The sequence below is a fragment of the Hippopotamus amphibius genome, chromosome 2 (assembly GCF_030028045.1).
Source record: "Hippopotamus amphibius kiboko isolate mHipAmp2 chromosome 2, mHipAmp2.hap2, whole genome shotgun sequence".
In the NCBI taxonomy this organism is placed as follows: domain Eukaryota; kingdom Metazoa; phylum Chordata; class Mammalia; order Artiodactyla; family Hippopotamidae; genus Hippopotamus; species Hippopotamus amphibius.
Window position 1 is genome coordinate 59,672,316 of NC_080187.1, and position 12,430 is coordinate 59,684,745.

General features: G+C 51.9%; 1 protein-coding gene across 1 annotated transcript in view; it reads left to right on the forward strand.

The window, feature by feature from the left end:
- Nucleotides 1–12,430, forward strand: part of LOXL2 (lysyl oxidase like 2) — a 101,058-nt gene that overhangs the window by 66,104 nt on the left and 22,524 nt on the right. The window contains exons 6-7 of the mRNA XM_057724876.1: nucleotides 1,039–1,222; nucleotides 8,235–8,386. Coding sequence (XP_057580859.1) covers nucleotides 1,039–1,222; nucleotides 8,235–8,386 — 336 coding nt within the window. The remainder of the gene's footprint in view (nucleotides 1–1,038; nucleotides 1,223–8,234; nucleotides 8,387–12,430) is intronic.

Here is a 12,430-nt window from a genome sequence, read left to right on the forward strand (position 1 = left end):
AACACACATAGAAGTCACACAGTCACCCCTTATTTCCTCTGTGTTGAATCAAATGGCATCAGCAGTAACTCAGAGCCTCACAGCTTCGTGAGTCCCCCCCCCCGCCCCGCCACACACACACACATACACGTGCATGCACAGAAACAGGGTATGTGGGCAGATGGAGTCAAATGACGCGTCTCCCATTATGTAAGGAGTGATCCAATGGGATTAAGATGCTGGTGAAGAATAGGTCTCACTCCTGTGCAATTATAAATAAACCCCATAAGATGATTAAAGCTTCCAGGCTGTCAGTGAGCCATTGGGGTAATTAAACTGTAACCACCTACTCTCTCTGCGTATCTGGTGGGTCTGCATCCTCTGAAGAGTTGGGCTGATCTGGACTTGGAGTAGAATCAGGGGTGGTGACTGGGCATGAGCCCAGCTGCAGGACAGATGTTGGTCTCTACCAGCAGGAGGCTCCCCAGCCCTTTGCTACAGCCAATCTCCAAGTCTTGGCCACCTTGGTGGGGCCCCACCGTCTCTCTGTCCTCTCTCCCCTGCCTCTCATCGGCCTACAGAGCAGGATCTTTGCAGGGTGGTCCATTTAGTGCGCTAGAATCTCCTCCAGGGCTAGACTACAGCACTATGTAACAAGCCAGATGGAAGTATGATCCATTTGGAATCTGCAGACTTTGGGGGTAGGAGGAGCTTGTTTCTGTACCTGAAGCCTGAGGTTCTGGAGTGAGTGAGAGGGTGGAGAGAAGTGTTGGTGTTAAGGCCTTCGAGCAAGGGTGGGGTGGGGCTGATGGGCTGACGAGGGCCCCTGGTGGGCTCCCCAGTGGTCCAAGACAAAAGCTCCACGGGAAGGCTGCAAAGCGAGCGTGCAGCAGGGCCGACCATGTAGAGTGAGCATGCGCGCCCCCCCAGCCCTCCGCCGGCGCGCACGTAAATCACACGGACAGCTGTCAGCTCCTAGCGTGGTGCCTGGGTTTGGAGTGAGGGGGTCGGGAGAGAAGGGGAGTGGGCTACACTCAGCAGGACCGTGTGTTTCCTCAGCAACCCCTCGTGCGGTTGAGAGGTGGTGCCAACGTCGGGGAGGGCCGCGTGGAGGTGCTCAAGAACGGAGAATGGGGTACCGTCTGCGATGACAAGTGGGACCTGGTGTCCGCCAGCGTGGTCTGCAGAGAGCTGGGCTTCGGCAGCGCCAAAGAGGCCATCACGGGCTCCCGGCTGGGGCAAGGTAAGGCATGGGGAGGATGTTCTCGGACCTCTCCTCTCGGAAAGTGTCACGGGTGATCCCAGCCTGGGCTGGCCCGCCTCATCCTTTCCAAGCTCTCCTTGCTGTGCCTCCTCCCTCCAGCAGCTGTTGCTCTGTTAGACAATCCCAGGCCTCTCCCCAGGGCAACTGGAGCTAGAAAGGACTTAGGGAACATTGAGTCCCCATTTTATGGATTTGGAAGCTGACGCCCAGAGAAGGAAGTAAAACGACCAAGGTGAGACAACATATTAGCACCCAATGAATGCTCTAATGGAGGTCTCCCAACTCCTAACCCAGTGCTCCCCACGGCTCCACTGAGAAAGCTGGAGTTTCCAGGCCCTTTCTCCAGGAGAAGACCTTAGAATTCATGAGGCTATGGACCACCCCAGGCACAAAAGAATCCCAAATGTCATCTTGCTTTTCCACCCTGGGTTAGCACCACAGACATTCTCGCCCTGCCACCAGCGATTGGGAGCAGGATGCCCTTCTCCCAATGTCATGAGATGCTAACAAAAGAAGGGGCCTGGTTTTTATTAAGTGTCCCAAACAAATCTTTCATTTGAGCAAAGAACAAGCGTATAGCAGGCTTTCAAGCAGGTTACCCCATCGAGAGGAATGTTGTAAACATGACATGACAACACGACAGATAACTTCCGCTCCCGACCCCCGTGAAGACCACTGCTCTTTGCCAGCCCTGGTCCTGCAGAGGGTGGAGTCTTCGCCCCAAACAGACTATGCAGCCCAGCGAGCATCCAGCCCTCCCCCCAGAGAACTGTGTTGAACAAAGGAAACCAGTCATCTCCTGGAATCTTTTCGGCATTGACCCCCCAGGGAGGCTGCTGAAGACTGGGGGCTGCTGTGGTTGGGAGGGGGCAGGGAGGGAGGAGAGTGGGCTACAGGCGAGGGTGGGCTGTCCTATCCTGTGGGGAGAGGATGTTTCCACACCATTAGAAATAGCACCATCGCCCCATAGAAAGGAATGTAGTGAGGTCATTGGCCACAGCCTGTAGGAAATAACAGCCCAGGGGACCCGAGAGAAAGTCTTGGAATGATGGATAGCACGGCTGCAGAAGAGCTCAGAGGTCATCTCATTCAACAGATGAGGAATCTGAGGCTCCGGAGAGCAAGCCTGAGGTCACACCAAAGTTAATGCCAGAAAAAGACTGAAATCCGAGTCTTCTATCTCTCAGATGTGGGCTTCTCTCATGTACTTCACCTTGTTTCAGCCTTCTCAGATTCAGAGCATCTCTGCCTCCGTTCTCCAATCCCTGCAAGCTTCCTGGGGTCCACTGAAGTTTGAGGGTCTAGGGTGGACTTGAACTTGCCTTATGCCAGCTGGCAGTGACCCCACATGACATCCTCCTCCTCCCCTGTAGTGGTGAGCTCTTTGCGGCTCCCTTGGATCTCGACTATCCCCACAGTCCATTGTATTAATTGGCTAGTGTGTTGGTTTGTGGTCTCCGCAGGCCTACAGGACCAAGACCACTCATTCTGAGGAATAAACAAGCCTTGGATGATGTAAACATTCCATTTTCCATGGGCGTGTGCTATTTGACCTAATTATTTCACTGCCCAGAGCAGCCCAAGGCTTCCAAGGGCCCACGGAACTCTGGGAGAAAGAGACACTGGACATTTTCAATGCTGTCATTGAAAGAACCATTGGATGATTTATAATCTTCTGCCACATTGGGCAGGTCAACTCTGGTAGGCAGGAAGGGAAAAGTCCACATTCGATGTCAAGTTACAGAGCAGGCAGGGTCTGTCCTCAGCCCTGACTCTAGCTGGTGGACCAGGTGACCACACCCACAGTGAGGGCAGTGAAAGGGCAAGGGCTGAGGGGCGGGAAGTCTGGGTCCTGGTCCCACCCCTGCCACCTACCTGCTCAGTGATCTTGAGCAACCTTCTGAGCCTCAGATTCTTCACTGGATTCACGGTGTCTGAGGTTCTGTCCAGCTCCAGCCTCCTGGGATTCTGAGACCTGCTCTTATAACCAGCGTGGATGTTAGGTCAGAGTCAGGCACTGCGCTTTGTATTCTGATATCCCCTGTACACATCTGGATTCCAGCTGTCTGTTTACACACCCGCCTGCCCCCATGCCCAGCTCATGGGGAGATTCATTTTATGAAGGATGAATGAATGAATGAGTTCCTTTTGCATAAAGAGGGTCAGCTGAATAGACACTTGGCAAAGAAGTTCCAACACTCCCGGATTTCCCTGGTGGTCCAGTGGTTAAGACTCCGAACTTCCACTGCTGGGGGTGTGAGTTCCATCCCTGGTCAGGGAATTAAGATCCCACATGCCACGTGGCCAAGAAAAAGTAAAGAAATTCCAACACTCCTGACCCATGCTATCCAGACATGTAATGGGAGCCACGTATGTAATGTTAACATTTTCTAGTAGCCACGTAAAGAACAAATAAAAAGAAACAGGTGAAATTCATTTTAATAATCTATTTTCTTTAATATTATATATAATATTTCCAAAATATTATGATTTCAACATGTAATCAGTATAAATACTCTTGATGAGATAGTTCCCAGGTTGGGTACTGACTCTGAAATGCAGGCTGCGTTTTGCACTTACAGCCCGTCTTGGTCTCAAGCGGCCACATTCCAAGTGCTCAGCGAGGCAGTGGCTGCTGTGCTGGACAGGGCAGCTCTAGAGCAGTGCCTTTCAAACCCTTTTACCTGAAATCCCTGATCAGAAATACTGACAGCACATGCCAAGCACGTAAAGCCAAAATAAAAGTCTCCATAAACAGTGCCTACCTTTATAACATGCAAAACACCGTGCATTGGCCTCGTCTATTCTACTGTGCCCTTAAAAATCCGATGGCCACCTGCAGAGTTGATTATGGGTCCAAAGTCCATAACGTGGTTCTGAGAGTTTGGACGTGGCTTCCTCCCAGCATCCTGCTCCTGCTCCAGGCCTGTGGTCACCGGGGCCAGGGTTTGCACGTGGGGGAAGAGCAAGGCCAAGGTGGAAGAATCATGAGTGGGAGGAATTCCGAGGACAGTCCAGAACCCGGGAGGAGGGAAAATCTGGGGGGTTAGAATGCAGCAGGTCAAACCCAGGTCAACAAAAGGAGCCAGGAACCCAGAGGCACCACTGGGTGGGTTGGGCTGGACACCCAGGGCGGTGTCCTTCAGCGACACCTTGCACCCTGCCCAATCCATGGCAGAACTGGGTGGTGTAGGGAAGAGCGTGAGAAACCCTGGTTCTCCCGTCTCTGCTATGAATGTGCATGCTTCAGGAAAGTGGGTCCCGCCCTCCGAGGCCTCATCCCCAGAGGTCTTGAGACAGCCACGTCAGTTTACATAAGTTAGGCCAGAAGGAGACTAACCAGTTGTTAGCTGGAGTCTAAAGCGTGTTAGGCTCTTGCGTTAATCTTTTCTCTCCCATCCAGTCCCGTAATCTAGCAAACCAGATGCATTCGTTGAGTATCGTTTGGTCTGGAGCCTGGAACAGAGAATTCATTTATTCCACAAACATTTATAGTAATGGTTTCTGCTCTGCATGAGGTCACATCAAGTGGGGGAAATAAGAAATAACCCCAATCAAAGCGATTTTACACTAGCAAGTAAGTGATGATATATAAGAAATAATCCTGACAATAAAACTTACCATTTATGAGTCCCTGGCAACTTGACACACTTTATCTCATTCAGTGCTCGTAAACCCAACCCTGCCAGATAGGTATTGTTATTGCCTTTTCCAGATGAGGAAAGTGGAGCTCCGAAAGGTTCTGTCGCTACCCAAGGAGACGCAGGCTGCGTCCACGCTCAGGCTGAGCGCTCGGCTCGTTGCCCCGTGAGCGAGAGAGAAAGGTGTAAAAAGTAAATGCTGCTGATGAGGGTGAGGCCGTTCAAGCCTAGCCACAAAGGAGGAAGGATTCGCAGTGTCCCTTGAAGGCAGGCCTCTGCTTAGATGGGCAGAAAGGAGGAGGGGTTCCAGGAGGCAGGAGGCAGAGGGAGCACCCCCAGATGAGAGAACACAGATGCTTCCGACAGCTCAACTCTTGCCCAGAGCAACCTTCTGCTCTTTTCCAGCCTAGGGTTTCCTCTCCTGACTCTCCTGAATGAGCTTCAGAAACTCAGCAAGATCATGCTCTGGGGTCAGACTGCCTGGTTTGAATCCTGGTTCCTCCATCGGCCAAGCTACTTAATCTTTGGTCCCCAGTGGGGACCATTTTGCTGGGTTGTTGGGGTGATTAAACGAGTTAATATAAACAATGTGTTTAGGACAGAATCCAACACATAGGGAGTGCTCAGTAAGTATTAGGTACCATCACCACCACCACCACGGGCACCATCATCACCATCCTCATCATCCTCATAATCAAACAAGCCTCTGCCCTAACTGGATACTCAAGTCCCAGCTTGCTGCCTGTTTCATGAGCTGCGGCCCTGCTTGCTTCAGAGTCTCTGTTTGTGATCTGCATGTTGCACAGCCTTTCTGCTCTGAGTCCTTGGATATTTCCGGCCATAGTGACTGATGTGTTTGTTTTTTTGTTTTTTGGCTGCACTGCGCAGCCTGTGGGATCTTAGTTCCCCAACCAGGGATCTAACCTTTGCCCCCTGCAGAGGAAGCAGTCTCAACCACTGGATCACCAGGGAAATCCTGACGGATGTGTTTTTATACATTTTATAAAATTCCAAGGAATTGGAAGCTTCGTCACTTATGAATTTCCAAAGAAATGGAAACTTGGCTCTCACATGTTGCAGTGTATTGCTCCTGGAAGTTAATTTTTGGGCTCAGTGAGCCTAGATACCAGGTGTCTTCAGAAACCAAGAGCCAAGGGTCCCTCCTTTGGACTCCAAAGCACAGGAAGTCACCTCCATCTTTATCATTTACTACATTATGTTACAAGTCTTTGTGTAGTGTCTGCCTCCCCCAGGCACTAACTGTGAGCTTGTCACTGCAGGACCTGCCTTATTCCTCTGTGAATCCCCAGCACCTGGCACAGAGGCTGACATCGAACGGCACTTAGTAACGTCAAGGACATCCATTCAGATGTTGTTTGCAGCACTTCCTATTTGCCAGGCTCTGGTTGGGAATTCACAACACAGACATAGTGCCTGACCTCATGGGGCCTCCAGCTCAGTGGGGAAGCAGACAGACATTGAACAGAAAGCCACTTGAGTGTAAAGTGAAACAGAGTGCTCAGTGGAGGCTACCCGAAGGGACCCAGCTTAGATGGGCTCAGAAAGATTGTGCCATCAAAGTGGCATCAAAGCTGAGCCCTGAAGGTTGAGCGGGAGTTCAGTGCTGCGGGGCAGGGAAGAAGGTCCAGGCAGAGGGAAACACTCGGTTCGATGGAACAGCCAAAGGAGACTGGGGTAGCCAAACTGGGGAGGAACAGGCAGAGCTGAAGCACGAAGTGGAGGCCGGTGCCTGGTTGGACAATTTGGGGACTGTGGATTTTACCCTGAAGTGCAGTGAAAAGCCATCACAGGGATTTAAGATAGGGGGTGGCATGATTCGATGTGCATTAAAATATCTCTTGGGCAGTGCATGGCCCAATATTTTGGACTAAGCAAGTGGGAGGGAAACTAGAGTCTGTTTCATTTGTCCAAATGAGAGATGACAGGATTGGACTAGTGTCCTGGTGGCGGAAATGAAAAGCACTGAGAGTTGGCAGTGGTGGTGGGGGGTGGGGGGGCAGGGGTTGAACAGAACATGGTGATGGATTGCTTATCTATAACAAAGGAAGAGGAGGTGGTGCCTCTGAGTTCTGGTGAAAACAGCCAGGCAGATGGAGGTGCTACTACCTAAGACTGGGAGGTGCTGGCGGAAAAGCAGATTGGGGAAGGTCCTCCTGCTGGAAGTAGAAAGAACAAAAGCAGATGACTCTTTCAAGAAGTTCGCCCCAAAGGGGAGGAAAGTGACAGGCCAGAGGGAGGTGCGGGGTCAGGGGAGGGTTGTCCGTTGTAAAGATGGGAGGTTTTAGCACGTTTGAGTGCTGAGGGACAGACCTGAACCAGAGGAGGATGGCGTGGAGGGCAGGGCCCAAGGTGGGGCTCGAGGCAGCCCAGAGCTCCTGGAAAGAACTGGACTTGGACCCATCCTAATGGGCTAGACAGAGGAGAGGTGGTTTTGTGAGCTGAGTTCAGCTGAACGTCTGTCAGACTGGGAATTCCCTCTCCCCGGCAGTGGGAGTCTCCCCCTTGTCATCCTGTGGCTGTAAGGAAGCTTCCCGCATGTCACTAGAGGTCCTTGCTGGCTGTCCTCCATCTACCCCTACAGCTCCACGCTCCACGTTGCCCACATAGTCCAGGCCCCTGGCAGGCAGGCTTGGGTGTAGCCAGCAGGGAGCACTGGGGGAGACTGGAGGTGGAGAGAGAGGAGGGGCTGGGTCTTTATTCTCCCTGCAGGGCTCCTTGCAGGACACTGTGTCCTTCCGCTGAGGGTAACAGCTCTTAACAGGTGGTCTCCTCACATGGCTTTTTCACTCTCCTGGGCCAGATATTGGCATCCTCCCTTTACTCCTGCAGGCCTGGGGGTGGCTTCTGTGCTTCAGTGTTATTAGCCTACAAGTACTGAACCATTCATTGTGATTTTGTGATTTCCACACACTCTGTCCATACCTTTATTTTTAAAATCTCTTTATTTAACTCAGACATCCAATTTGAAAATACCATCTCTTTCTTGCAGGGAGCCTGACTACACAGTGACAGTCACCCCTTTCAGATTCACCAGTGCACGGAATGTTGTCCTTTAGTCCAACCCCTTTATTTTAGTAAGAAAACTAATATTCAGAGAGGCTAAGTTGATCAAGGTCACATAAGTTAGTAGCAACTTTTATTTGTTCTGATGGAAGAAGTGACTCCCAAGACAAGAAAAAATTCTCTCCAGGTGGAAGAGGTCTGGGTCATCGAGCTGATTATGGGAGGTGGTTGGGAGGGTTTTGAGGATGGGAGATGCATGTTATTGTCTGGAACTTTCTTGCCCATTCTAGAAGCTTTCATAACACATGTTCATTTTCTATCCCCAGGGATAGGCCCCATCCACCTCAATGAGATTGAGTGCACCGGGAATGAGAAATCCATCATAGACTGCAAGTTCAATGCTGAATCTCAGGGCTGCAACCACGAGGAAGATGCTGGAGTGAGATGTAACATCCCCACCATGGGCTTCCAGAAAAAGGTAAGGAGCCTGGACGCCCAGAGGGAACTGTGTTATATTTTGGTCACTGAAGCCCCAGAAAGTGTAGACCAGGTGGCTTCAGGCTGAAGCTTTCCAACAGGTAGTAGGAGGGTGCTCTGATGAAGAGCTCAGGAAGTTGTCAGGCTCTGCTGCTCTCACTGTTGGTGGCTGCCACCTGGCCTTGGTGGGGTGACGAATGAGAAGACACGTGAATAAGCTCCACTGTCCTTGCTGGCGGATGTTGGAGATCACCTGTGTGCCACGCCCTGTACTGCAGCTGGACACACAGTGTGATTGCAACGCAGGCCGTCCTGCAAGGGATTTAAGGTCTACCAGAGCCTGTGGTACCCTTGGCAAAGGCCCTTTCCAAGGACCCAGAGGAACCACATTACAGCAGGTCTGCAAATCACACAGATCCAAGCACAGTACAGGCAGTATTTGGGTACCGAAGACTGTATTTTGATTTCCAGAGGGACAGAAAAGGGAGCCTTAACAGCATTAGGTCCGAGACACACCCCTTCCTTCCTGAGACGGGATCTCTAAAAACCCGCATCGTGTCCCGTCGTGTCGTGTGGGTGACCTTTCCCACAGAGGTAGCCCACACGATGAACTCCTTTCTGCCAGGAGGTCTATCCAATCCTACAAAAGGGCCCAGTAAATCCTATTTAACGCTCTTCACTAAACCATGATTTTAGCTGAGGGCTGGCATGTTGGAAGAGCTTCCTGAGGGCTTATTTTAAAAATCAGCAAATGTAGACACATCAGGGTACAGAATGGTTCCCCAGCCAGGATGCTGCTCTGACAGTGATTCTTGACCTTGGCACCAGCATGTCAAAGGCGCTGCTGAGCTGGTCAGCCACAACAGTTCCCTGCCCAGTGGGGCCAAAAATGTGAAGCCGACAGCCCTCAGCCAAGCCACACGTTTGCCTGTGGGTGAGCAGGAGCGTGGGCCCCAGCCCCACAGCTGTGGGGAGGGCTTGCCGTCTGTAATTGCTGAGCAGCCTTCCAAGAAAGCCATAATGGAGCCGTAAAAGCCGGCGTGCCAAGAGTCCCGGGATGCTGGGGCACCATTCTCTTTGGACAGATTGGACTTGGGTGGAATGGGGTTTTTAACCCAAAGGAAAGCCCTAGGCCAAAGAAAGTGAAGTTTTCCAGAAGGGTTTTATGGTGGGTGGAGCCGAGCCAGGCTGTGTGCCCGGTCATGCCAGTGGGGGCACCACACTCCCAGCACAAACAGCCCTCCCCCTTTCATGGGCCCTCCAGGCTCTAGAAGGTGAGCCCTATGCTCAAGCATAGGGTGTGGGAGAGTTTTACACCTGAATCTGCCATTTCTCTTCCCCGGGAAGGAAAGGAGGGGTGTCACCTCTGAAAGAAATCTCTGTGGGCTGTGTGAGCTGTCTCCCATGGCAGCGGGCCAGGCTTCTGCAGGGCCTGCCTTGGGGCTCCCAAGGGCATTGGCAACAAGACTGAGCAGAAAATTCGAGACTCCTGAGCTTTATCACTGTGTACTTCGCTGGGGCTGCCATAGCAAAATACCACAGACTGGGTGGCTTAAACAATAAAAATTTATATTCTCATAGTTTGGAGGCTGGAAGTCCAGGATCAAGGTGTCGACAGGGTTGGTTTCTCTTGAGGCCTCTCTGCTTGGCTTGCAGATGGCTGCCTTCTCACCGTGCCTTCACGTGGCCTTTCCTCTGTGCGCCCACATCCCTGGTGTCTCTTCCTCTTCTAAGGACACCAGTCCTATTGGATTAGGACCCATTCATATGATCTCATTTAACCTTAGTTATCTCTTGAAAGGCCCTATCTCCAAGTCAGCCACATTTGGACTAACATGGGGGTTAGGGCTTCAGCATATGAATTTTGGGGGGAACACAAGTCAGTTCATAACAATCACTCACTAGCTGATTCCTTAATTAATCTCTTTAAGGCTTTAATTTCCTGCTTGGAAAACAAAGAGGTGAGAGAGGTGATTCCAAGCTTCCCTTCCAGCCCTCAGTTCATTAGGAAATTGACTTTTCTATTGAATAACTAATAAAACTCAGAGACTTGGAACCGGGTGGTTTTGTCCATCCAGCCACAGCAGAGCTGCGTCTCTTTCATTGCTGGGGAGAGACGCCAAGGCAGGGAGGCTCTGGGACTGGCAGGTGGGTTTACCAGACGAACTAATCCACACAGGGGCCCCAGCAGCCTTGCCGACCTCCAGTTCCCCTCTGAACTGTGGACCTGGCCCTGTCCGGGTAGCAGGACCAAGCCCACACACGGAATGTGAGTTGGAGAGTGCCCGTGCTTGCTTTCATGTTAACATCTGGGCTGTGTTACCTCGCTTCCTACCCGCCACCTCCAAAAATAGATGTGGGACTGGTGAACCACAACCTTATCAAAACACAGGGCGGCCTTGCCATGCCCCACTGGCTGGAGGTAGGTGTTTTGTTTTTCCTATTCATGCTCAGAAAAATTCAGCTGCCTGCACTTCCCTCCCTTTTTTCAAACCCCATACGCTGCCACCGAGAACCAAAGGAATAGGAAAAAAGAAAAGCCTTGGGTTGTTTTAAGAAATTTGGAGAAGCATTGACTTCCCCTGGCATCCTCAAGGGGTAGTGAGGTGAAGAGAGTGTGGGCCAGAGGCTCCTGGCTGACCCCGAAGCTTCTTGGGGTTCCACTGATGCTAGCAGAGTCCGAGCATCGAGCCAGGCCCCTTCCAGAATGAGGTACTCGGGAGGGGGGGCCCTGGGAATGGAGAGCAGTGTCCCAGGCTGAGTTAGAACTTCATGGCCGGCCTCTTTTGCGCCCTTCAGTCTTCTCTAGAAAATGAGAAAAGGCCCTCAGTACATCTTGAGTTGCTTGGATTCCTCTCGGGGTGATAGAACCCTGCTCCTTGTTATAGAGGCTGCTCCAGGCCTGCTCAGCCTTGGAGGCACGGCAGGAGCTTGGAGCTTTGGGATGTGCTTCAGGGAGAGGCCATAGCTCACCATTGGTGACCTCGTATTTTCCCTGCTCCAGAGTCAGTGTGCAGCCACATTCTTCAACCAGAGCCAGAGACGTCTGCTGGCTTTAGATCTTAGGACCGGAACACACTGCCAGCCAACTTTGGCTGCACAGGCAGTGGTGGACAGAGGACAGGGACCCTCCCAGAGAGAGCCCTAGAAAGAGGAGCTTTCACATTGAGACTTAAACTTGGGAGTTCCACTGCTCTCTTGTAGTGGGACAAAGGGTGAACCTGGGGTTCTTCAGGCTCCCCCATCCTCATCTTTCACTGACCTTGGGGCAACAAAATGAAGTCAGTGTTGGGGGGCAATGGCCTATGAAGGGGGCAGCGGAGGGAGCTATCTGCCCCCAGTGCAGTCAGTAAGGGAGGGCACAGCCCATAGGGAAATAAAAAATAATGATAAACCCAATTAAAATTCCTTCTGCTCTTAATCATCACCACCTGCTGGCATTCTGAACTTCAATGCTAATCCAGCCCACGGGAGGGGTCCTCACTCACGGCCTCTACCTCCCCAGGGTGCACCCCTGTGCAGGCCAGCAGTGAGATTCTAGAAACCACACCAAGGAGAAGAGGAGAGGACTTGGACCTCCTGAAGAGAAGGGAGGCTCCAGGCTCCCTAAATCAGGACGCAAGCTGTTAGAGGGCCCAGCCCCAGGCCAAGAAGAGACGCCTGTGGTCACCATCACACCCACTGTCTATCTGTCGAGGACACACGGTGCCCTGGGGACACAGCTAGCCAAGGAGGCCGGAAACTCAGGGGCAGGCAGGTGGGGAAAGGAGATGTGTATGAGGGACTGTCAGACCGCTCCTGGCCAAGGCTGTAGCCACTCAGAGGTGACCAGAGTTGGTTTTCACAAGGCACAAAATTAGGTGCCTTAGTGAGTATCCTAAGCCTCAGGGCTCAGTCTGATCCCAGTGGACAGTAAAAGCCTCAGAACATAAGCCCAGGCTCCAGGGCCCCGACCTCCCAGCAGGAGTACTCTGACCTCCATCCTGACTGTGAGGCCACAACTCAGTCCTCAATTCTGGCTCAGTGGTCTCTGCTTTGGGACAAA